At 42.9% G+C, this 26,636-nt stretch overlaps 1 protein-coding gene across 1 annotated transcript in view; it reads left to right on the top strand.

Annotated features, from left to right (window-relative positions):
- The first annotated feature begins 1,470 nt into the window (after positions 1 to 1,470).
- The window catches only part of STAB2 (stabilin 2), an 88,643-nt gene continuing 63,477 nt past the window's right edge, over positions 1,471 to 26,636 (top strand). The window contains exons 1-18 of the mRNA XM_060279901.2: positions 1,471 to 1,747; positions 3,124 to 3,257; positions 5,932 to 6,047; positions 7,596 to 7,681; positions 8,506 to 8,575; positions 10,391 to 10,486; positions 11,429 to 11,554; positions 12,306 to 12,502; positions 13,384 to 13,517; positions 14,596 to 14,729; positions 15,783 to 15,865; positions 17,062 to 17,211; positions 19,755 to 19,898; positions 21,852 to 21,914; positions 22,025 to 22,144; positions 23,526 to 23,579; positions 24,330 to 24,410; positions 26,287 to 26,439. Of these exons, the coding sequence (XP_060135884.1) occupies positions 1,667 to 1,747; positions 3,124 to 3,257; positions 5,932 to 6,047; positions 7,596 to 7,681; positions 8,506 to 8,575; positions 10,391 to 10,486; positions 11,429 to 11,554; positions 12,306 to 12,502; positions 13,384 to 13,517; positions 14,596 to 14,729; positions 15,783 to 15,865; positions 17,062 to 17,211; positions 19,755 to 19,898; positions 21,852 to 21,914; positions 22,025 to 22,144; positions 23,526 to 23,579; positions 24,330 to 24,410; positions 26,287 to 26,439 (2,022 nt within the window). The 5' untranslated portion in view covers positions 1,471 to 1,666. The remainder of the gene's footprint in view (positions 1,748 to 3,123; positions 3,258 to 5,931; positions 6,048 to 7,595; positions 7,682 to 8,505; positions 8,576 to 10,390; positions 10,487 to 11,428; positions 11,555 to 12,305; positions 12,503 to 13,383; positions 13,518 to 14,595; positions 14,730 to 15,782; positions 15,866 to 17,061; positions 17,212 to 19,754; positions 19,899 to 21,851; positions 21,915 to 22,024; positions 22,145 to 23,525; positions 23,580 to 24,329; positions 24,411 to 26,286; positions 26,440 to 26,636) is intronic.

Here is a 26,636-nt window from a genome sequence, read left to right as displayed (position 1 = left end):
ATATATGGAAAGATCTGATCCCTCCCTCTTGTTTCCCTCTGAATCTAGATTATAAGATGTAATACACAGACGTGGCCAGTAGAGGGAACCTGATCAGTAGCGGATGCTTCCCTACATTCCACGAGGAAACGTGAGTATAAACTGAAATTAGCAAACCTGAAAGAGGGCCAATATCTCAGGGCATACCGGAAACAGCTGGTTCAGTCCATATCTGGCCTTTGGCAGTATTCCTGATTAGAGCACCTCTGGTTTTGCCCTGGAAAAGTCAGCAGTACAGTAGGCCTGCAACTTATTGTGGGGGTTACGTTCCAGGGAATCACGCCTAAAGCCAATATCTAGTCAAGACTATACGTATGTGATTTTAAAACTATATGTGATTTTAAATGGTGGGTGAGATTATAAAAGTCATTTCCCCCAGAACCTCGACCCTTTCCCACCCGCTTCTAATTTTTTGTTTGAAATTTCCACGTGTGTAAAGCTAAATGTGCAGAAGTTGTGGACTTGCTGTATCTCATCACCACTACCATTTGGGTTTCTCAAAACTCTTGCAAAGCCAGCTTACACAAAATTAATTAATTACATGCAACTATCCATAATAAAGAAATAGTGCAAATGTGTCATTCCAAAAAGCTCAAGAAGAAACCCGCTAAGCTTTCCCATAAATAAGCCATTCAGCATTTTGTCTCCCTCTGATTCATTAAAAAAAAAGTTATTATGGTTATAACAGCAATGTGCCATATCTTAAAATACTATTCTGAAACTGGGACTTGGCATTGTAAGATGTCATTGGAATTCTTTTTTTTATAGAAATCTTCCTTTGATACTACTGACATCAATGGGGGGGAGGATACTCCTTCGGATCCAAGCCCATTCCTCTTTTAGGACAGATTGACCAATTTAATTTCCCAATTTATCTAGAAAATGAAAGTTTTCTTCTGGGTTTGTTCAGCCAAGGCAACAGAGCACTTCCATACACTTTAATTGTGCAAACTTATATGCCTGGTATGCAAATGAATCCCTCCTGCAAAATACAGTCAGTCTGGAGGCAGCCTCAAATGTTTGTTTGCACTGTGGGGCATGCAGGTAACTAGGACTGCTTTACAAAAACACGTGTCGCCCATCCTAGCCTTCTTAAAACAATCGATAAGTTGCTACAGTTAACTGGAAACTTAGAGGTGCTATTTTGCCCACCTCTGAGAAGCCTTTTATTGAGCTCTGTTACACTCACATCTTTGCAATAAAATAAAACCAAGTTCTGTCTCACTTCATTTAAGACAGGTTAGCGGATGACACATTGACTCAGAGCTTTATCTTCTGTCACCAGTGCTCAGTGTCCTTGGAAATCTGCTGTCAACAACTCCAGAAATTGGGGAGGGGGCCCGGGGAGGAGAATTTGCACCGTAAAGTCTGGCAGGATGCCAGTTAGGAAGTGTTAAACGAGTTTGCTGTGAGCACTTTCTGCAACCGCATGCATTTGGGTCGCCTTTGCTATCTAAGGTCAGGTTTCACATGCTCTCCATTCATTCCCTGCTTTGGGAGAAGGTAAAAAGGATATATTTTGAATGGCACTTACTTTTGTCTAATAATGTGGATGAACTGAGCACAGCAGAATTTTGTAAAATTGTGTTGCTACGACATCAGCATTTACGAGCAACTATTTTTCATCATGGCGAAACACTTGGCATTTTTATTTCTCATATTGTCTTTAATTGCAAATACCATCACTTTAATGAAAACAGCTGAACAGGTAAGAAGTGTGCTTTGGTTTTAGATGACGATACCAGAGATTTGCATAAGGATCCATACTGAATGCCTATAGAGAAGGGAGGAGTAGTTATGGATAAACCTATTGGCTGGTACAGTATTCAGCTAACTTTTACTCACAGTAGGCTCTCTGAAATGAATGAACATGATGAAGTTAGGTCCATTAATTTCAATAGGTTTTCTCTGCTTACTTGACTATCTCCCATAAACACACCTACAGGTGAGAAACTAAGTTTGAACACAGCAGAGTAAAACAGCAGAGCCTGATATTTAAGATAGATTTTAGAGCTAATCTTGGAATCTCTTAGCTATCAAGCTCTGAAATGTTGGTGTATCCGTTGTTCTCTCCATGAAAGAGATTTGGGTAACTAAGGCTACACACTTCTTTTGAAGTAAGTGCTGTTGTACATAATGGGGCTAGGATTTACTGAGAAGTAGTGCTTTTTTTCTGGAGGGACACAGGGGATGCATACCCCTAAACATTTTGTGAATCTAAGTTTGGCCTCATTGAGGGGCAGTATTTTAAAAAAAAACACTGCTGAGAAGTAACGTGTTCAAGGAACTGGGGTGGAAGGCTCTATGTCAATTTGGGTTCTCTCATCTTCTTCTTTTTCCTGTCTTAAGTCCAGCTCTCCACATCTCTGCAGCAATTTGCCATTTTTAAAAGAATTAATCATCATGAAAATTCCTTAGCAGATTCCTCCTAACGAACAAATTTTTGCATGCAGTTTTGAATAAAGTATACATTTTGCAAGTTTTACGGTCTGCCCATGAGCATCTGGCTGGCCACCGTGAGGAAAAGATGCTGGACTCAGTGGACCTGTGGCCTCATCCAGCACAGGGCTCTTTCTCAGGTTCTTAGTTTTAATTCTGGAGCCAGTGGCTTCATGGGCACACTTTATTATTTTTTATTTGGTCAGGAAAGCAGCACAGAAAGATTGTTAAAAACCTCTCCTCCCCTGCACCACATTCCCAGTCCGAGGTCTATTCTTTAGCCAATGCTATTCTTTTTGTGAAAAAATCAAAAGGCACATGCATTTATCATGCCGCTTAGTTTGGCTCTCAGAGGCCTTTGGGCACAATGGGCAGGTAAAATGCTGCTGTTCTATTAAGCTCAGCATTTAAGGCATTGTTATTATTCTACCTCCTCCACTGACTCTAAACTTCTATGACTTCATACATATTATTTGACTCTCTCCACTAACTCTGAGCCTCTACTAAATGATTGCCTGGAATAGGCCAGAACCACTGTTAAGGTCAACACACCCAACTGCTGCTAAAAAGCTCCATTATGACAATAGGTGCGAATGTGGGCAGCTCTAATTGCCTTAATTCTGTTTCCCCCCACTTCGCTCTCAGGCAAAGAACAAATGTGACGAGAAGGCACTTGTTACCACAAAAACCAAATGCAGGTCTTGTTCCCTCAACTATGAAATCAATTGTCCTGAAGGTTATACCAAAATCACCAATAACTCTGGGATACGTGACTGCAGGTAATTCTTTTGTTAACTACCTATTGATATTGCCAATCAGTGTAAGCCCCATTCGCACAGTAGATCTATGGATACTATATGAGATGTAAAAGGCACTGTATTCTAAAGCACAGCCTCTTGGGCTTGCCAATCAGAAGGTCGGCAGTTCGAATCTCCACAACGGAGTGAACTCTGTCCCAGCTTCTGCCTATCTAGCAGTTTGAAAGCACATCAGTGCAAGTAGAAAGTAAACAGTGTTTCCATGCACTCTGGTTTCCGTCACTGTGTTCCGTTGTGCCAGAAGTGGTTTAGTCATGCTGGCCACATGACCCAGAAAGCTGTCTGTGGACAAACGCTGGCTCCCTTGGCTTGAAAGCGAGATGAGCGCCGCAGCCCCATAGTCGCCTTTCACTGGACTTAGCAGTCCAGGGGTTCTTTACCTTTTACCTTTACTATATGGGATGGCACCTGCTTGCCCTGCTCCTCAGCTTCAAATCCGGAGAGACCCTAAAGCTGTTTCTCTTCAGGTGTCTTCTGCATATACAACAAACATGTGTCACAGACTGGGGCACCACAGTGGCAGGATCTGCATGTGTTTGTTGCACAGATTGAAAGATCCTCGTGCATACAACTTCATGCACAGACCAGGTCTCCAATATGCAATAGGGAACATTAGTATGTGCTTTTCAAGGCTCTGGAAGGTGTAGAGAAGAGGCCCCACTACACAGGTGCAGCTGAGTGCAGGATGTTTGTGTGTGTGTGCGTGCATTTAAATATCATAATGGAAAAACCTATGTTGATAGCTGAGCCAGTCACGCTGCCCCCCTGCTTGGTTGTTGCATACAGTGGTACCTCATGTTGCGAACGGGATCCGTTCCGGTGGCCTGTTCGCAACATGAAAAGGCCGCAACATGAAGCGCTGCATCTGCGCACGCGTATGACGCAGTGCGGCGCTTCTGCACATGCGCAAAGCACGATTTAGCGCTTCTGCGCATGCGCGCGGGTCATAGATGCGCCGAACCCGGAGGTAACCTGTTCTGGGACTTCCTGGTTCGGTGTGTCCGTAACCTGAAAAGATGCAACATGAAGCAGACGTATCATGAGGTATGACTGTAAATGCAAAACATTAAAAGAGCCCCTGAAAATGTAGTTAGCTAAAGTATGGAATGTCTGAAGGATGACTAAGCTATTAAGAGATGTTAAGGAAAAGGTAAACGGCGTTTCCATGTGCTGCTCTGGTTCGCCAGAAGTGGCTTTGTCATGCTGGCCACATGACCTGGAAGCTATACGCCGGCTCCCACGGCCAATAATGCGAGATGAGCGCGCAACCCCAGAGTCGGTCACGACTGGACCTAATGGTCAGGGGCCCCTTTACCTTTACCTTAAGGAAAAGACAGAATGTTTCTATGAGAACTGCAGGCCCTTTATTAAATTATTGGGAGCAGGGTCTGCCTGTGTGGCATTGTGAGGCAGTCACCTCAGGGTGGCAGGCTCTGAACAGGACCGCTGCCCACCCACTGTGTTTCCACCGCCCACCCCTGCCGCCTGGTCCCGTTCATGCCTGGGATATTTTTCTTGGCCATTAGAGCTTTGAGGGGGAGGACCGCAAGTTCCAGGGGTGCAGTTTCTCCCATCAAGGTGATGGGAAAAATTGCACCTGCCAAATGTTGCACTCTGTCATGGTCACAGATTTTAAATGGCCAAAAGGCCTGGCATCTTACACAACAGCAATGGCCGCCTTGTATAGGAGTGAGAACCTTGGTAAGAATCTAGCGAGAGAGAAGAGCTGAAAGGAGGTTAAGACAAGACTTAAGACAAGCCCTAAATGGCCTTGGCCCAGTATTGTATACCTGAAGGAGCATCTCCAGGCTCATTCAGCCTGGACACTGAGGTCCAGCTCCGAGGGCCTTCTGGCGCTTCCCTCACTGCAAGGTTACAAGGAACCAGGCAGAGGGCCTTCTCGGTAGTGGCACCTGCCCTGTGGAACACCCTTCCACCAGATGTCAAGGAAATAAACAACTATCTGATTTTTAGAAGATGTCTGAAGGCAGCCCTGTTTAGGGAAGTTTTTAATGTTTGATGTTTTATTGTGCTTTTAATTCCATTGGGAGCCGTCCAGAGTGGCTGGGGAAACCCAGCTAGATGGGCGGCGTATAAATAATAAGTTGTTGTTGTTGTTGTTGTTGTTGTTTTCAAGAAGGAAAACATTTCAATGACCATTTTCAAGGCTGGTCTAATAAATAAACATGTTAAATGTTTTAAAAACAAAAAACAAAACCCAAGCCAGATGGGGTATAAGTAATAAATTATTATTATTATTATTATTATTATTATTATTATTATTATTATTATTAGACCACTTTGAAAATAAGGGCAGAGAGTTTGTGTAAAGAGGCCAGTGAAGGGATTTGAGTGGCAGCTTAATAGTCACATGTAGGCAACTAACTTTTACCCAGAGTAGGTGTTTGAAAGAAGGCAGGGGTGATTCCTGCCAAACCTCTACAGGCAGGGAGTTCCACAGGGCAGGGCTGCCATGCTAAAGGCTCGGTCTCTAGTAAAGGCCAACAAAACCTCAGGAATGTGGGAAACCAGCAGAAGCGGCCTATGAGAGGCACTTTTAAAAGGCGGAAGCCTTTTTAGGGATTCAGCTGTTAACTGTGTAACTTTAACAAAACCCCAAATCCTTTTCTTCCAGGTACTACCTTGAAATCAGGAGTTTTACTCTCTCTCTCCCTGGATGCCGGCACTTATGCATGAGGGAATTCCAGCAGTCTCAATGTTGCCAAGGATATTGGGGGCCCGAATGCCTAGGTAAAAACATCTTATCGGCATACATCTGCCTTCTCCAACCTGTAGCCCTCCAGATGTTCTTCGGCTGCAGTTCCCATCAGCCCCAGTCAGACTGGCTACTGGTCAGGTCCACATTCCTGTTGTTAGTGGTAGAGGATATTGCACTTTAATGAAATGTAAATAAAAAGAGGAAGCCCTTTTCTTGCCAAGGTTCAGCTGTAGAAAAATAATGATAATAATGGTAGTTCTGTGAACTGATACAGAGGACTGGCTAGCACTCTGCTGTAGCTTCAAAACAAGAGAGGCAGCCAGGAAATGGAATAAAGTTGTCAGCAGTTTTCAGGTGACTGCTTTACGTGCGCACACACTTCCTTCATTGAGAGCAGTCCAGTGCATGAACCTAAGCACTTTTCTGGATCTTGCTCTCAGAGTCTGGATGCCATTTGGTTAGTAGCCTATTGCTTCAGGCCAACCTGAAATATTTTGCTGTCTTAGGCAGATCGTTGCCTGCTACCGGTATCTGATCCTTTTTAACTACAGACGCCAAGAATTGAATAGGGTGCATTCTCCTTACAGAGTTCTTGGACTAATGTCAATGGTCTTCTGTAGCCCATTCTGCAATATGGCACTCCATATTGCCTCTCCAGCAGTGAAAGGTTATTTATTACTATTGCATAGGATTGCTTCCCATGTGTCACCCCAAACCAGTGTACAATGACATATATAAAACAGTGACAAACATAAAAGTAATTTAAAAAAACATTTTAAAAACAGCAGCAGCACATACTCAAAATCTGCTCAAAATCAGAGAGAGATACCAAGTGGAATAAAGATTTTAGAGATAGGCAGTGAGTAGGTGCCACCACACTAAAGGCCCAATTCCAACAGTGTGTGGAGTAGACCTCCCAAGGGGATGATCTCCCAAGAGGCCATCTTTTGGGTGTCCTGGTCCCAAGTGGTGTACCAAAACCAGCCCCTTGAACTTTGCCCGTTGGCTAATTGGCAGGCAGTGCAATTCTTGCAGCAGCAGGGGTAATATGATGGCAGTATGCCACCCCAGTGAGCAGTCAAGCCGCTGCATTTTGCATTAGCTTCATATTCCAGGTCAGCCTCAAGGGCAGCACTACATGGAGCGCATCATAGCAGTCCAATCTTCAGGTTCTTAGCGTAGGTTATGAACTATTGTCCTTTTCCACCTTTTTCTGACTTCCTTTCCATTTCCACATCTGGTGGTCCTCCAGATGTTGCCTGACTGCAGCTGCTATGATTCCTGACCATTGGCTGCTATGCTGGATGGGAGTTGGAGCTGAACAACACCTGGAGGGACACAGGTTCTCCACCCCTTATCTAGGGTGTGCAGTGGTGGCGATGGGGGTGGAGAATTAACCTTAACACTTGCTCTCCCTTTTTGGCAACTGGGAAAAAAACCTGTCTGGTGTTTTATATGGTCAGCTGGCAAGCACAACTCCCGTACTGACCCAAAATGCCTATCTGAACAGATTTTAACAAGCTCTCTGCTCTATTGTAAAACTCGTCACCATTAAACTTTTGTTGATGGCTTGTTTTCAGAATGTCCTGGTGGAGCGACATTGCCCTGTAATAACAAGGGGCATTGTTTTCAAGGTGTTATCGGAAACGGGACCTGCACCTGCAAGGTATGTGCTTTTTGTTATTACAGCTGAGAAATGGCACAGAATTAATGACTACAGTGTGGCTTCTTAATTTTTAGGAAAAACCTGAGTTCTGAATTCTGAAGTCTCTGTTTAAATCTCACTTCTGCCATATGCTTAGTAGGGGACCTGCCCAATTACACTATGGTCACATTTACACATCACAATAAATCACACAGCTGGGAGGTGGGTTAGGAAACAGCTGCTTTTGATTATTCACAGCTTGCTATATCAGCTTGGAAAAGCAAAGAAGAAAGAAAGAAAGAAAGAAAGAAAGAAAGAAAAAGAAAGAAAGAAAGAAAGAAAGAAAGAAAGGAAAGAAAGAAAGAAAGAAAGAAAGAAAGAAAGAAAGAAGGCTCTTAAGTAAACACACACACACACACACATATGAGAATGGAAGCAAATAAATGAGATGGTTCACTTTACCAGTTTACCTGTGATTAATCTTAGCTGTGGTTTGTTTAAACAAGCCAGCTTCATTAGTTATAGAAGTTGGCTCGTTTGGTGCTAATCATAGTTAACGTTCTCCACACTTTGTTGGACTGGATGGCATGACAAACTATGGTTAAGTAAAAGCCAAAGCACAAGGTTGGAGGAGGAGGAGGAGGAGGAGGAGAAAGGGGGGGAGCACACAAAGCTGGAGACTTGCTGTGCCTTGTTCCTGCATGTTTACATCACACTAAACCATAGTTTAGCATGGCTTGCAAACGCAGTCATAATGTAGTTATGTTATGAGTTTGCAGCCTGAGTCTTGTATCAGCTGTTATACTTTTGTAACCACCCTTATTTTTAAATGCTGCTTCTTGCAGAAAGGCTTTGGTGGAACTGCCTGCGAAAAATGTGCAGAAGACAATCTCTATGGACCTAATTGTACCTCAGGTATGTCTAGTTTGGGTAAGGTGTTAGGCTCCTTTAAAAATAGAATGTACTAACTCATAAATGAAAGTTCCATTACCGCACAATAGTTTGCAGAGATAATGTCCTATTTTGGCATTAGGAAAACATAATCCTTCACTCAAAGCAAATGTTTTGTTCCTATCAAAGTATGCTTCTTAAATGCCACTTATGAGGAGCATCAATAATCTGGGAAATCCTCTGTGCTATCCAAAGGGTTTATCTTGGTATGTAAGGCAAGCCACCATGCTGTTCATGGGTTGTTGTTTTTTGCCAGAAGATATACCTGAGAAATATATCTATGCATCCAGATTATCCCCCAAATTCATGTTCATCTGCAGCTACATGTGTGAAATTGCAGTCATGTAGCCATGTTATTCTCCATGTTCCCAGGTTTTTTATTCATGTCACTTAGCAGTTGCTATGCTTAAAGCAGTTGTGTATGATTATAGATTCTCTATGCACAATTAGATTGTTCAAATTACTATTTTGTGCAGCAAAATTGTTATCAGCTAGGATCCTCCTTGTAGAGTGATGATGAAGAGGTTGTTATTTGATTAATGATGTAACCAGCCCTGGGACCCTTCTTAAGAATAAGAATGAGAAATAATTCTCAGGCACTAAGCACTCTATGCAGAAACGATACATTGCAGGTGTGTGCACCCTGTCACCCCACCTAACTCCACTGCCAATGCCCCCTAAGCCTTTGTGCAACTCTGTGGAAGCTCAAACTTCATCTGTGAGAGATTGCAACACTTCAATAATTAGCATCCAGGGAGTTTTTACTGAACTTTGAGTTGGGGATTTTAAGCTGGTTCTCCTCAATTCCAGCCCAGTGCTTTATCCCCTATTGCATTGCACACTGGCTCTCTGCCAGCTACCTGGAAAGACCAAGGAGTGTACCTGAGACTTTCTGCATGCAAAGCATGTGCTCGACCACTGAGATGCAGCCCCATCTAACCACATGAGAAGGTTTTGCAGGAATTGAGCTACTGCTGTCTTGCACACTAGCATTTTCTCAGACAGGAATGTTTCCTGTAGATAGCTTCTGTTGTAAGTATAGAGGGAAACTGCAGCAATCAGGATATAGGTTAGTAGGTGCTGACATGCTGAGAATGTATTGAAGACATTTCCTATGGATATTTCCTATGCAGCACAGCTGAGTTGTTCTGCAAGGCACTTCTAACTAGAAAACAAGTACATGGAACACACTGAAGGTCAGGGGACAAAATGAAATGGGGGGAAAAATCCACTTCTGCCCAGAGGTCTTGGACAAACAACTATCTCTTAATTCTTCCATGCCTTCACCTGTATAAAAGTAACCTACCTCCCAGAGTTCGTCTGAGGATAAATTATATAAGCATTCTGGGAAAGTAATGATGTCAAAATTATTCATAACAATGATCTAGGAGTGTTGCTGACACCGCTGAAAAGTATATAATGAACAGTAGAACATTCAGGATATGCCTTTATGCTCCTTTCTGGCAGCCTCTGCTTCCTGCCATTGGGCTTGAAGGTTTCTAGGGACATTGCCAAATAATTTTAACAATGGGCAAGCAGTTGCGTATTTAACCACTACTGTATCTGGACAATGGCGGGCCTTCACACAACCTGTGTACCATGAGCAAATCACAGTGAGGCTGAGGTGGGAAGTAGCGAGCCGTATTCTGTGGTCATGCAAATTGGGTCCTCCACACAGAGCCCCATGATCCTATTACCTTTTGCATTGAAATATCTGTAGTCCTAAATGTGTAGCTGAAATATTGTCGACTGCTCTAAAGACTTCATTCCTACTCCTAGTATGCAGCTGCATTCACGGAATATGCAACAGTGGGATAACTGGAGATGGAAAATGCACATGTTTGTCTGGATACAAAGGTCCTAGCTGTGACCAACGTAAGTGACACACTTCTGTTCCTGAGCATACAAGTTGAGCATACGTAGATGGGAGTCTAATCACGGCAGCTGGGGTGGCCCAAGTTAATGAACTGTTCGACTTGTATAGTGTCAGGCTTCAGGGAATCTGATCCCTTCCCCCGTGGGCAACCAAGAATTACATGTAGATAACAAGAAGAGTTCTTACCAAGTCCTTTAATCAATATTCACAGAGAGAAGCTTTGAAAAGTGTCTCTCCATTTCAATAATGGCGTTGCTCTGAGTAAAGTCCCACCCCTCCATCTCTCCTATCATACGTCATCCCTGTGCCGGCTGATCTGCCCTTTCTGCCTCTGAGCCTTCTGTTCTCCTACTCTCAATGCTCACCGGGACCTAGGAGGGAGGGGGGGTCTGGTATGCTTTCCAAAGACACTGAGTCTGTCAGCTGTCTCTCCCCTGGTGCTTCTTCTTCCTCCTGCTCCTCCCCCAGTATTTCCCAGCTTCCATCCTCTGCAGCCTCTGAACTGTTACTTTCTGCAAACTGTTCTAAATCCATACTGTCTCCCTGTTCTCTGGGAAGTGTAGGAGGAAGGTGGCAGCCCCCACCATTCCTCTTCAGTCTAGCCCCTGACATATAGTGGCAACGAATGGTAAACCATTCAAAGGATCAGATTACAGCAAGCGCATCGTGAGCTTTTGTGGCAGGTGGGCTGTGCTTCTCAAAGGTCTGCACATGCCAACAGTTTTTCGCCACTATTGCCACTAGTATGACAATTGTAGCAGCAGCATGCGGCAGGTGAGAAAGTTACGGAGTAGGTAGAGATGTGACACAGTGCAGAGCGCTCTGTATCGGTTGTACGTCGTCTCGCTTCCCGGTTTTTGCCACAGCGTAATTAACACTGCTGTATATAACTTGAGAAGATGTTTGAGCCCATATAATTAATGGGCCTCTTCCTGTCCCAGCAATCCCTGAATGTCAAGCCTTGCGCTGCCCAGAAAACTCTAGGTGCTCTGTCTCCAGTCCAGATGAAAGCCAAATGGAATGCAAATGCCTTCCCAACTATGAAGGAGATGGCAAGCAGTGTGAACGTAAGTAACTGGGCAGGTTTGAAACATTTGAAACATGGCAAATGCAGGCAGGTGAGGTCATTTTGATTTCAGCCCATATGAAGCTGCATTTTCATACACTTTAGTAATGCACGTTGTTTCATGGTGTTGGTGAATCGGCCAACTCCTGCGTAATTTTAAGAGGAAAGAGAATGAATATGGATGATGGCCAGTTACCAAATGATAACTCCTTGTGTTGTGAGTGTAGCCTGCAGTGGCTGAAGGGGAGGTGGCTCTCTGGTGTATCGTCTGGTTTGTCCGTCAGTACTGGTAATGGTTAAGAGAGAGTGGTGGAGTACGGGGCATCGCAGTCAAACCTGAGTAAGTAATTGGGTATTGACTGCTTACATCACTTGGGGAAGGCTTCCTCAAACTCGGCCCTCCAGAGGTTTTGAAACTTCAATTCCCATCATCCCTGACCACTGGTCCTGCTAGCTAGGGATCATGGGAGTTGTAGGCCAAAAACTTCTGGAGGGCTGAGTTTGAGAAAGCCTGACTTGGGGTTTCTAGCCAGTCAGCAACAGTGCTGAATGAGATGGCTCTGTGGCCAACCTCTGTTGTTCTGTGGCAAGGGGGGAGCCTTTGCTCTCCACCCTCAATTGCTCCCCACCCAAAACGGAGGGCATCCTTCCTTCTTGGTTAGGCATTGTTGATGTGGAAAAATGAAAACAATCCGTGTTTGTTATTCATTTCTGGTTTTAATATACTTCACTGTTTCCCCCACCCCCCCAAGCCATCAACCCATGCTCAAAGCAGGTTTGTGATCCTCATGCCGATTGCCTATACCTTGGACCCAATCATCACAAATGTACATGCCAATATGGTTACACGGGAGATGGCGAAGTTTGCATACCAATAGATCCTTGCCAGACAAACTTTGGGGATTGCCCTACCGAGTCTACTGTCTGCAAATATGATGGCCCTGGAAAGGTAAGTGAGGTTCCATTCTACCACCACAGTATTCTACCACCTCATGCCCACATCATTCTGCTTTATGTATTCCATATATTTATATACTGCTTATAAGACAGTCTCCAGGCAGTTTACAGAATAATTCAATGTGTACGTATGTATTGATGAAAATGAAAAACTACAATGAAATATAAAACAATAAGATCCCAGAAAAATGGCAAACATAGCAGCACATTATGAAAAGGCTTTAAGCACCATGAAAGGACTTTAAACATTCCCTTTTCAGCCTTTCTCTTGCAAAGACTTTACATCCACAAAATATTCATAGGGTCAGGTTTTCTGACTGGGCCACAACCTTCACAGTTCATTCCAGCAATGCCATCTAGGTTTTGCACACATGACATTTTATTCTCAAATCAATGGAAACCAAGTACTTGTTTTTCCTACGTAGTCTAAATATATTGTATATATTTTTTGCCCCTGAAAAGCGGATCTTAAGAAACTCGTTTCACCCAAAATCTTTGTGATATTGCCTGAAATTGGAACTGGTGTTCCTCTGAATCTGGTGGTAACAGTAACTTCCATCAGTTCAGGTCAGTGGAGAGGCTGCAGAATCCAGGGCAGGGACCTGTTCTTCAGAAGTACTGAGAAGTGAGAATGAATCCTCCTTGGAATAGTTGCTGCCTGAGAACTTTTCTCCAAAGCCTCGCAGTCCAGACAGTGAGAAGCTTGCTGTTTACATTTCAACACGGGCAGCACAATGGATGTAGGAGAGGAAATACAACAAAGAACAAAAGAGGAGGAATGGGAAAGGCAGTGGTAACAAGAGAGATAATTAAAAAGAAATGCTTTTTAAAAAGAAAAGACTGGTAAAACATTCTTTGTTTCTCCCAATTTAGTCCCACTGCGAATGCAAAGAACATTTCAGAAAGTTCATACCTGGGCTTGGGTGCAGTATAACGGATATCTGTGCAACTCGCAACCCCTGCCATAAATATGCTGAATGCACAATGGCTGCACCAGGACAAACTCAGTAAGTTGTTTATCTTCCGGTGTCTTTCTGAGATACGTCTGCTGTTCTCTCATTGGGCTGTTTATCAAGGTTGAAACTGCAAAAGTGAGGTTTTATGCAAAAATAAATTCCAGGTGGAATGGATGAGAGAGCAAGATGCTTATATGCTTCATGTGGCAAAGCGTTCTGTGTCTGCATTTCCTCTGTATTATTTACATACCAAACAAAATCTAGCCAAAGCTCGGCATTTATTATTATTATTATTATTATTATTATTATTATTATTATTATTATTATTACATTATGTACTTGGATGTCCTACCTCTTAGCAGGGCTGTCGCCTGCTCAGGGCAAACACTGATCAGATCCTGATATGCTAGCTGGTAAACCACCTTTAAGTTCCTTGTTCATTCCATATACTTTGGTTAACAGAGCTAGATATGTTACATCCAAACTGACTCACTGCTTTTTGTTGTTGATGTGCCCTTTATTTCGAAGACTGTTGAGACCCAGCTGTTGAACCGCATTGTGTGTCTGCTGCTTTGTGTTGCCAGATTCCACTTTGAATGATTTTCTGTGCATTTCTGAAGCAGGTAGATTGCTGGCAAGAGTTTCTCTTCCAATGAAAGCGTGACAACAGACCTTTGAAACCAAAGAGAGGAGAAAAAGCAGTTTGTGATTCCGTACGCACCATACATTTAAAGCACATTACTTCACCCGTAGAATCCTGGGAACTATTGTTTAACTCTCATAGACCTACAGCTTCCAGCATCCATAAGAAACTACAGTTCCCAGAATTATTTGGGGGAAGTCATTTGCTTTCAATATGCTTTACATGTGTGGTGCATAAGCAGCCTGTGGTGTTTTATGGGTCTGTTAGAAAAATCAGCAACCCACCTGTGTTTGCACAAGCTATTACACTGGCCCAAAACAGCTCTTTGCATTTACCTATGTAAATAATAATAATAATAATACCGTAATAATAATAATAATAATAATTAATAATAATTCAGTATGATATTGTTTAGTTAAAAACACTATTACTCAAGTTTCTTTCTTCTTCTGCTAAACGGCAATACCTGTTGCTTTTTTTGCTCAGATGTACATGCAAAAAGGGTTATGAAGGTGATGGATATATTTGCCACGGAAACATCATGGACCAGATTAGAGACATGAACACCAAACCTGGAGGACAGTGGCAAGGAAAACTATTGTCTGCTATAGAACTCTTTGGTATGTAGATACATTCAACCAAGAAGGCTGGATTTCAAAACTTAGCTAGTAGGGGTGTGTTACAACTGTCCGAAGACTCACAGATGAGAAATATTTGAGACCCAGATGGGCTCAAGTGATCTTGAAGAGTTCTCCCTAGCTATTCCCTCCTGGTCTTTTGAAAGAACGCCAGTTCTAAATCAAGATCAGTATTCATGTGATACAAGGATATGCTCTTATCCTTATATTTGTCTCCAGATCCATAAAATTGGGGTGGATCCTTTAACGCCCGTCTACTCTGTGAGCCTATCCATCAGCCCCTCAACCTATGAAATCCAGAGATACAACCACACCATCTATTTAAAGCACACCCAGTGCACATTTGAAACATATTACTTCTCCCAAAGAGTCCTGAGAACTGTGGGTTCCCCCTCCGAACCAGGAAATACCAGGGAATGCAAAACATACATTCTACCACTGAGTTTCAGAACATAAAGTACCTGAATGGGATGCTTAGAGCTTGCATCATGCCACTGCTGGAAAGTACATGCATTATCTTAGCATAAAGGACTGTTAACGACACACACGCGCACACACACACACACACACACACACACACACACACACACACACGGAATGGGAGGAAGAAGATTGTAAACTTGTGGAGGAAACAGGATGGAGAAGGACAGTAGAGGAAACTGCTGATGGGAGATAACAAGAGATCCATCCTCTATAATTAGCTGTTGTGTTTACACAGTTTCCAAAGTTGTAGTATCAACTCTTCCAAAATTCAGATGGTCAAAAATGAACATTTTAGCTGTTTCAGAATAAACACAATTACCCCTTGGAGGCCCATGAGCAAAGTTTGCCTCAGATGGCAAAACAGGATGAGCTGACTCTGGCTATAGGTCTCTATTTTTTTAATGTTAATAATAGGTTGTACTCTTCTGATACATTACTTAAAGTTTTCTCCGTTTATTCTATGCAATTTTAAAAAATCCATAAAAAATACTTATACGGCATTCATTTTACAGTATTCATTCTTTTGTTCCATTTTTCTATTTTCCTCTTAAGAAAATGCCTACGAATGGCCGCTAAATACTTTGGGACCGTTTACAGTTCTTGTTCCAACAAACAAGGGGTTCAAAGGAGTAAACGTAAGTGCCATGCTCAAAAATGGCATATTTTTAAAATGAAAAATATTTGTTGAGTTCTATGGCACCTTTCATCAGCCACTGTTGCCATGTCAGCAAATTGTATTTTATTGTGGATATGCACAGGACTTAAAGTATTATGTCATATCATTTCTTCACCAACCTGGTGCCCTCCAGGCATTTTGGATAACAACTTTCATCGTTATCAAAATTGCCTGGAGGGCACCAGGTTGGTGAAGAAATTATATGACATAATATTTCAAGTTCTGTGCATATCCACAATAAAATACAATTTGTTCTTGGCCCTATTGGGTAGCAATTATATGCAGCCTTCAGTGTGGTACTTAATAGTTGTAGTCAAGCCAAAGGATCGTGCCCAACTAAGTTATATTCGGAATGGGCGTGCTGAAATTAATGTACCTAAATTAGTCATGTCCATTAATTTTCATGGGTCTTCTCCGAGTATGATTAATATTATGGCTGCAATCCAAAATCTGTTGCTCAGCTTGCATATCCTTTTGGGTGAAGCACATTATTTTGTGATCGGGCAGCACAATTTTCTACCTAGCTTGAGCTGTAGCTCTTGTTATTGTGCTCTGTATTATACTCACCTATTGGTTAGTGCCAATGACATCCCCTGCTAACCTGTCAGCTTTGTTCCCACCCTAAACCTCATTTTGAAAACTTTTAGATTATTTTTTTTACTACTGTAGAACAGAATGCTTTTCTGTTTTGTACAAGAACCTAGGAGTAGAAGAATGCTTCCTTGGGCCTCTGTCATTAGAAAAAAAAATGTTACCTTTTTTTAAAAAAATCTGTTTTCACTGCTTTGGGCCCAGACTAAGACTGCAAGCCTAATCATGTGTAGTCACAGAAGTAAATCCCACTGAATTCAATGGGGTTTACTCCCAGGCAAGCTACGGTTGCAGCCTAAATTCGTTACTTTTGGTCCTGTTGAAATCAGTAGGACTTGGAAACCCTGTCACCATGACTAACTTTTCACATTGATTTCAATCAGCCTATGTGTTACTAACCCATAGTTTGGACTCTCCAACACTTGGAAATCACATGTTCTCTAGATGCAGTCTTTTACCTCCCTTTCAATTTTTTAGGGTGCCTTTCCCACATTATTGAGAATTCTTTGTATTAGAAGCCTATACTGTATAATATCATTTCTCTTCATTTTGCTAATCTTCCAGATTAAAGACATTCTTTCTAATAAAGAGAGTGCCCAATATTTTGTGAAGCTCCACATACTTGCTGGTCAGCTGGATCTGAATGGGTTGAATAGTACAAGTACAGTTTATACACTCACTGGCAAACCCGGGGTCATATTAAATGATGAAAAGGTAAGGTATGGTTTTCACTTTATTACCGCTGTTTCACAAGCAAGTGCAAAATTGATATTGGGTTTGTTTGGCAGAGTTTTAACTGGTTTTTTTTTGTGTGTGGCCTACTTTGGCTTATTGCTGTTGTTTTTTAAAGTTGTGCTTTAACCTTTTATTTTAGTTTCGCTGTGCTGTTATTGGAAGGTACTTTGTGGACATTGTAGTGGAAAACAGGATATACAACTGATACATATAAATTTTATGCTCCATTTTTCTGCTACTATGCCCCCCCCAATGGCTTGCAGCAAGCCTTAATACAGCAACAGCAAAACCAATATCAAATGCAAATAAAAATCCATTTAAAACGGTGAAACAACAGATTTAGAATACAGCAATGTTTTATAAGACAGCTAAAGCTAGTTATTCAGCTCCCAGAGGTGCTAGCTGTTCTGCATCAATACATGGCTTATCAACAAGAGGTTTTATTATTATTATTATTATTATTATTATTACTTCTATACTGCCCCATACTCAAAGGTCTTAAGGTGGTTCTTTTGCTCATTGTGTAAGTTTATTAAATGTTCTCAAAGATCTGGGTGTTGTTGGGGATTTTTTTAAGGATCAAAAAGAGTGGGCATAGAACCATGGCAACAATTCAAAGTCATGGCATGTTGAACTGATGCTATAACACAGTACAGTATGAGGCAAATGCAGAGTAGGTTTCAGGTATAATATAGGAAGTTGCCTTATACCAAGTCAGACCAATGGTCTAGCTAGCTCAGTATTGTCTACCCCAACCGACAGTAGCTCTCCAGTGTTTCAGAAGTTTTACATGCAAAGCAGATGCTCTTCTGCTGAGCCACAGTCCTTGCCATAAAGGGGCCTTGGGCAATGACCGCTCCACACATCAATGGGTCGCGCGCAGCCCCCTGATCCCGGAGGTGACTCCCTGGTAGTTCGGGGCTGGCACCGCCTTCCCAGGTAGGATGCCAGGGGTCTCTGCCTACCCAAGCCTAGCGTCCAATTCTGCCTGGGGAGGTGTTGCCAGGGGATGGCCAGGTAAAGGGAGGGACTGTCCAGCTCACACAATAGAATTTGAATCTTGCCTCCAAGCACCAGTCGGTTCCAGAGCTCCTCCCACCCTCCACACCCTCATTCAAGTTCTTTTGCGGGTTAACCTTTTCTCTACAGGTTCACAGGCACTGCTACGTCAAGGCCGCTGTTGAAGGGTTGGAAAGGAATTTTCCTGCATTGGCAGGTTTTGCCTTTCCCATAGCAATACGTCACAACTTTGGCAGTGTCAGGCCTTGGGCGGAATTCTTTGGCGATTTTCCTAGAGGGAGGGGCGTGAGGCAGAGACCTCACCCCCTTTGCAGCAACAAGATCGGGGTATTGGGGAAGCCTTGACCATGCCAATAAGCGTCATCACTTCCCCCTTCCAGCGGCGGCGAACAGGGGGCGGGCTCTCTCTGCTTGAACATAGGTTCTCCAGAGCCAGACGCAACCCCCATACCTGTGGATAACCCCGCAGCCTCCCAGAACCCCGGTTGGGGACTGGGAAGGATAACGCCCAATGCCTGAGCCAAGGTCTCCCTACATCTGAATCTTAACAAAGTTGTGGCCAATTTGAATCCCATAGCACGTTGTCCTGCGTCTTTATTCCGCCTGGGGGCTTGGGGGACTCCGCCTGTCCATGCAAAGTATCCTCTGGTGGGCTTCCCTGGCTGCAGTGACGGTGACCCATGCAGTGCTGGGGAGCTGCGTCTATCTGCCCTTCTAATTTCTCACAATTTCTAGTCCATTGGCAGCTGCCCATGGATGCCTAGTGCTGACATCAGCCCTGCAGAAATGCAGTACAGTGGAACCTCGGTTTACAACTACCTCTGTTTATGAACGCCTCCGTTTACGAACGCCGCGGACCCGGAAGTGTTTACATCCGGGTTCTGCGGAGTCGGATGCGCCGCAGCAATCTGGCACAGAAGTGCTTCGCGCAAGTGCAAAAGCGTGCCTTCGGGGAGCGAACACCTCCGTTTACGAACCCCTCCGTGGAACGGGTTGCGTTCGTAAACCGAGGTTCCACTGTAGTCGGAGTGGATGTAGCAACCAAGTAATTTCGTTGTTCCCGCAAGGGGACAATGACAATAAAGATATCTTATCTTAGTCCAAAGTCATTTGAAACCCAGTTCCTATGGGTTGTACAACTAGTATATTGACTGTAGCTCTTCTTGAACACTGTGTGCTTGTACCTCTTCTAGAATGCTGGCAAGCCAATGTGGTGCTCTCCAGATGTTGGCAGACTACAGCTTCCATCACTGTTGACCACTGGCCATACTGGTTGGGGCTGATGGGGCTTGCAGTCCACCAGCATCTGGACAGCAGCATATTGGCTACCCTATTCTAGATTTTATTTCAGATGCCTGCCTGATGTCGAATGAGATTTGAGTGCTGAATATCATACAATTTATATAGCAGCTCCTGTTTTTTACTACTACTACTATTATTACATAAACAGTGTGTGCCTTGCTAGATAAAATATCCTATATTTATTTTCTGGGCCTTTCTAGGACAATCTACTTAGAATAAGATTACAGGGAGGGAAGAAGAAAGTGAAAATCTTACAAGCAGATATTTTCGCTTCCAATGGAATTGTGCACATTGTTGATAGAGCCCTGGACAATATGGAACCGAGTTTTGAAAGCGAGAAAGAGGTGAGGTCAAATACAGGCACTATAAGAGTTCTGAACCATGATTTTACATGTGAGTTTAAACATTTCTTGCGACAGATGCCTACTGTGCAATAAAGCTGGAGAATAATAGTAGTATTTATGTTGTTGTTGTTTAGTCGTTTAGTCGTGTCCGACTCTTCGTGACCCCATGGACCATAGCACGCCAGGCACTCCTGTCTTGCACTGCCTCCCGCAGTTTGGTCAAACTCATGTTCGTAGCTTCGAGAACACTGTCCAACCATCTCGTCCTCTGTCGTCCCCTTCTCCTAGTGCCCTCCATCTTTCCCAACATCAGGGTCTTTTCCAAGGATTCTTCTCTTCTCATGAGGTGGCCAAAGTATTGGAGCCTCAGCTTCAGGATCTGTCCTTCCAGTGAGCACTCAGGGCTGATTTCCTTAAGAATGGATAGGTTTGATCTTCTTGCAGTCCATGGGACTCTCAAGAGTCTCCTCCAGCACCATAATTCAAAAGCATCAATTCTTCGACGATCAGCCTTCTTTATGGTCCAGCTCTCACTTCCATACATCACTACTGGGAAAACCATAGCTTTAACTATACGGACCTTTGTCGGCAAGGTGATGTCTCTGCTTTTTAAGATGCTGTCTAGGTTTGTCATTGCTTTTCTCCCAAGAAGCAGGCGTCTTAATTTCGTGACTGCTGTCACCATCTGCAGTGATCAAGGAGCCCAAGAAAGTAAAATCTCTCACTGCCTCCATTTCTTCCCCTTCTATTTGCCAGGAGGTGATGGGACCAGTGGCCATGATCTTGGTTTTTTTGATGTTGAGCTTCAGACCATATTTTGCGCTCTCCTCTTTCACCCTCATTAAAAGGTTCTTTAATTCCTCCTCGCTTTCTGCCATCAAGGTTGTGTCATCTGCATATCTGAGGTTGTTGATATTTCTATAGTACTTATATTTATATAGTACTTTAAATGCTCTGAGAGGGTTTTTTCCATGCATAAAACTTTGAAACAACCCTATAAAACTAGGCCTATACCGCCCCATACCCCAAGGTCTCAGGGCGGTTCTTTTGCTAAGCTGTGGTTCAGCATTATGTGGTTCAGCAGCAGCAGTCCTTAGACTTCTGCACTCCCTTCCCCTGTTCTCTGTTGTTGTCATGGCAAAATTGGAAGCTCCTGCTTCTGTTTTGTGGATTAACCACAATTGGGGATTAATTTCGTGCTCCACCCAGGCATGCATCATTTTCATACCTCTCTGGAAAAGCCAGGGATTGAATTGGGAACTTGATGCATGCAGAGTACATCCTCTACCACTCCTTCCAGCTGAGCCCTGTTGTGCAGTGATATAAAGCCATGCCAAAGACAAATCTAGGCGAGCGTTACCAGTGCAGTTGCACCGGGCACTGAGCTGCTGGGGCACAGGAAATATGACATCCAATGGAAAGTGAAAGGCTGTGGGGGGCACTGGGTTTTGGTGTTGCACAGGGCACCACTGGAATTTTTGGTGCCAACATCCACCACTGGCCTTGCAAAGGTCTCTACATTCCTTTTAATACAAATAATAATTTGTATTATATACAACAGGGGTGGCCAACTTCCAAGAGACTGCAATCTACTCACAGAGTTAGAAACTGGCAGTGATCTACCCCCTTTTGGGGGTTCACATAAAAGTTGTTGAGCTTCTTTAGGGAGGAGGAAAGCGACATTGAGCTTTTTTTAAGGAAGGAAAGCCCTGTTTTTGGTGGTTCAGGTCATTTTAGGGGTGCAGGGCAAAGATGTTGAGTTATTTTTAGGGGAGCCAAAGTTTTTAAGCTTTGGGGGGAGCCACTAATCTTCTGGTGATCTACCACAGACGTCCAGTGATCTACTGGTAGATCACGATCTACCTGTTGGACATGCCTGATATACAATAATAATTGATACACTCAATTACCGTTGGTATTCAAAGTAGGATGAATCTTTTTCTGTCTTCTTAGAGATCTATAATGGCATTGCTTCAGGGCAAAGTGAGATACAGCAGATTTAGATCCATACTAGAGGTAAGGCTTAAACAACAACAACAAAAAAACCACAAATTTACAGATTTTCTTTTTGCAAAAAAAAATGCATATAAACTGCTGCTCCCTTCTGCTCATTCTTTCTAAAATAGAACAGTGTTGTGGGACCAATGTTAGATATACATCCAGGACCTAATACAATTTTCGTTCCAACCAACGATGCTTGGAAGAGCTTGGAAGATGGAGAACTGGACTACCTGTTGTCAAGTAAGGTATAAGTCTTTAAATAACACATACGGGCATTCGTTCTTGTGTAGTAACAGTATCCCCTTGGACACAACCAATGGTCAGCTTGAATATAGAAAATGTATACATCCCCCACCCAGAATGACTTTACTGGCTATTTGCATGCCATTGTTCAATCAGCTTCTGGATCTCTCCTTACCACTAGCATAACTTGTCTGCCACAAGTTGATTTAATCAGGAAAAGGATACCCAATGCAGTACTCTTCAGATGTTGTTGGACACCAACTCACAGCAGCTCCGGATTGCATAGTAAGGGATGATGGGAAGTGGTGGGAAGTTCAACAACTTATGGGGGTGCCACAATAGCTGTATAGAACACCTTATATTTAGTTGTAATAGCTACATCTGTAAGGATGTGAATAGGACTCAAGAGGCCATGAAACACCTATTGAATATCATGCTTTGATTAAAAGCATTGTCTTAATAAAAGCAAATTTTCAGAAGAATCTAAGCATATTTACTTAGAGGGAAATTTACTCTCTGGTCAGTTGCTTTGTTTTGCCACAAAATATCAGAAAAAAATGTATATTTTTTTTCCTTTTTTCATAATTACCCTTTTGCTTATGTGAATGGTCTTGGCCTAATATACATACTGGTTTGGATTTCTGTGGTGGATGCCATGCCAGGCTTTGTGGGGTCACCAGACAAGTGTACCTACCCCAGCAACCAAACCAGTGGTGGGCTTTGGGCTCTCAAATTTCAGTGGCACCCTGAAATTTGGCATTAAGATTTGGTGGCCTCCTCTGCCTCTTGGGCTCCGTTTTTGAATATTGTTTCTGCGCTCCCTGCAGCCTTGTGTGACCTCAAGGGTCACACCACACTCTGACAAACTGAGCCAGTGAACAGTGGCTGCTATTTCTCTTCTCTGGAAGCTGCAGCACCTCCACTGGGGTCAGAGGGGGGGGGAGCAAATGAGCAAAGAAGCCCAGTGGCTTGAGAATGCCATTGTGCTTTGCATCTTCTCACAGCTCAAATTAGATTTTGCTTCTTTGGTCGGCATGAAAAAGAAGATCTTGCACAATGACATGGGTGTACCTGGGGGGGTGGGCAGGGGACAGCTGCCCCCTCCCCTTCATCAAGTAAAACAGGCATCCCCAAACTTCGGCCCTCCAGATGTTTTGGACTACAATTCCCATCTTCCCCAACCACTGGTCCTGTTAGCTAGGGATCATGGGAGTTGTAGGCCAAAACATCTGGAGGGCCGCAATTTGGGGATGCCTGAAGTAAAACAATAGAAATACTTAACTGACCAAGCATGTTGGTTATGCCCCCCTCCAACAAAAGTCCTGGCTATGCCCACGCAGGATGCTTATTCAGATAAATGTGGCTCATTCTTTATTTGTACAGGGTTCACGAAAGCTTCGCGAGCTAGTTCAGTATCACATTATTCCTCACACCCAGGTTAGTGCAATTGACGTCTGTGCTAGATTTGATATTACCTTATTATAGTACAGTGGTACTTCTACTTACGAATTTAATGCGTTCTGAATGCACATTTGTAAGTCGAAAAAATTTGTAAGCCGAATCTCATAGGAATGCACTGGGAGAAAAAATTCGTAAGTAGAAGCAACCCTATCTAAAAATTCGTAAGTAGAAAAAATCCTATCTAAACTGCATCCAAGATGGCGGATGGAGCTCCGTTCGTAAGTAGAAACATTCGTAAGTAGAGGTACCACTGTACACTTATTACTTCTCACTACTGAAATCTTCGATGCCTCTCATAACTTAACTGAAATCCTTATGCCGCAGTACCCACAAAAGAAGTGTGTGTGTGTGGGGGGGGGGGTGTTCTATAATGATTTGGAGCAGGGCCGGCCCACTCATGAGGCAAGGTGAGATGACTGCCTCAGGTGGCAGAATCCACAGGGGTAGCTGATCCCGATGTAGTTCTTTATTTCCCACCTTGTTCCTGATTTAGATCTTCACTCACCCATTCTTCCTCGTTGGGGAGGGCAGGCACCATTTTGTGGTTCACCTCAGGCACCAAAATGTCTCGCACTAGTGAGTGCACCCCTTTAAGTGTCATTATACTTTCATGGACTCCTTTTTGAATACTATTCGCTTATTATTTTCTATTCAGTTTTTAAAAAAAGATTCGTATTGTAATATTTGGCTTTGAAAACAAATTGAATTATTGATTCTTCCCTATAGCTGGAGGTAGCCAGCCTTATCTCAATAGGGCACATCAAGACTATGGCTCAACAGTTCATCTATTTTAACATCACCAATAGTGTAAGTACAAGAAAGACCAGCTCTTATTTATTTATTCATTTTGTTTTCCTGTTTAATCCAGACAAATTTTGTTTTCTGAATTCTGAAAGGTGTGGACTTTTTAACACACAGTTAACAGCAGCTAAGTCCTAAAGCCTTCAACTGTCAAATTTCAGGCCTCCAACTGTCAAATTAAACTGTCCTCTTCACTGACAACTAACTCCCAGCTGACTAAAACCTCAAGCCGTTCAGAGTCTACTGCCACTCAAACCAATAACAGAAGTAACCCCTCAAGTCACTTTCTGAACAAGACCTGTTCTCTGTCCTTTCACATTGCTTCTTCAGCTCATGAGTTGAACCCATTTGCCTGATTCTGTTGAAAATGGTTGTGTTTAAGAGGAGGTGAGGTGATATGAAAGTTCTGTCTGTGATGTTTGATGTCAGATGGTTTATTTACACTTGCAACTCATCACTTGATAACTGCAGCAATCAAGTGATGAGTGTACATGTATGAGCCGAAACAGATTTTGCAGCCATTACATAAAACTGAAACATCAAAGCAAACTTTCCACACACCCTGCTGATATCACCATTGTAATGCTTAATACCTCGTGGATATTAGCCATTGTGTTGTGAGTACAAGCATTAACTGTTGTTAATGTGGAGCAGTGGCAGCAATACTCACAATATTCGAGGTACACACTGCTGCTAAATGTACATTAACGTACATTGTTCTTTGGTGTGGCTTTGGCTAAGGAAACTCACTCTGTCTGCAGTATGTCTCTCTAGGCATACTGCAAGGATAATTAAATATATTTGCAAAAATGTGTTATTGATAATACTCGATATGGAAGATAAATTCACACACACACACACAAAAAGATTCTGAACTGGAGCACTGCTGAGTTGTGGCTCAGATTAAACCTTCACACAGATTTGCAAATTATCATTAATTTTTTCTTATTTTCATTTAAGCAATCAAAACAAATGTGTACAGCAACAATGTTTGATACCTGTAAAGAATAAAGAAAAACATACACATGTATACACATCTGAAATAAAATTAATATGCAAAACGAAACTTGTGTCGTATCCTATTTATCTCTCTGTTCTTTTCTCTAAATTTCTTCTTGTTCACTTGTTCTTTCGAACTAGACTTCCTCCTATTTCTCTCTTGGTTTTGTTTTTCTTGTTACCATTTTTGGTGCCAATACTATTTCTTGCCTGTCATTATCCTACATCAGTTTTCATCTGTTTTTACATTTATTTTTCATATTTTTTACATATAATTTTACATATATTTACAGATTTGCAAATTAAGCCTTTTTATTCTACTTATTCATGTAACTGCTTTGAAACACCAATAAACTGTTTAAAAGTAAAGGTAAAGGTACCCCTGACCGTTAGGTCCAGTCACGGACGATTCTGGGGTTGCGTGCTCATCTCGCTCTATAAGCTGAGGGAGCCGTTGTTTGTCCGCAGACAGCTTCCAGGTCATGTGGCCAGCATGACTAAGCCGCTTCTGGCGAACCAGAGCAGCGCACAGAAACGCCGTTTACCTTCCCTCCAGAGCTGTACCTATTTATCTACTTGAACTTTGATTTGCTTTCGAACTGCTAGGTGGGCAGGAGCTGGGACCGAACAACGGGAGCTCACCCTGTCACGGGTTTTCGAACCGCCAACCTTCTGATCAGCAAGCCCTAGGCTCTGTGGTTTAGACCACAGCACCACCCGCTCCCCTGCTAAGAAACTGTTTAGTTGGATTTTAAAAGGTCCTGATTATGAAGAATGCAAACAAATACAGAAGCAAGGATGCATGATATTGTCAAATAATACAATGAAAACATTTTGAAGTACTGGCATCTAATTTCAAAATAAATAACTCTTATTTATGCAGGGACAAATCCTGGCAAATGGTGAACCTATAGAAGAAGCAGACATTGCTGCAAAAAATGGCCGAATTTACACACTTTCTGGTGTTCTTATACCACCTTCCATAATCCCAATTCTGCCACACAGATGTGATGAAGAGAGAATTGAGATTAAGATGGTAAGGCTCTTCATAACAAAACAGTAAACGGCAGTATCCAATAACTGCTCTAGCAGAGGTAGTCAACAGATGTTGTTCCACTCCATCTCCCATCCGCCCCAGCCAGCGTAGCCAATGGAGAGGGATGATGGGAGTTGTAGTCCAGCAATATATGGAGGGCACCATGTTGGCAACCCCTGATGTTTAGAATTCCTTTG

The sequence above is a fragment of the Zootoca vivipara genome, chromosome 9 (genome assembly GCF_965207765.1).
Source record: "Zootoca vivipara chromosome 9, rZooViv2.hap1.1, whole genome shotgun sequence".
NCBI lineage: Eukaryota > Metazoa > Chordata > Lepidosauria > Squamata > Lacertidae > Zootoca > Zootoca vivipara.
This window is presented reverse-complemented; position numbering and strand designations above follow the sequence as displayed.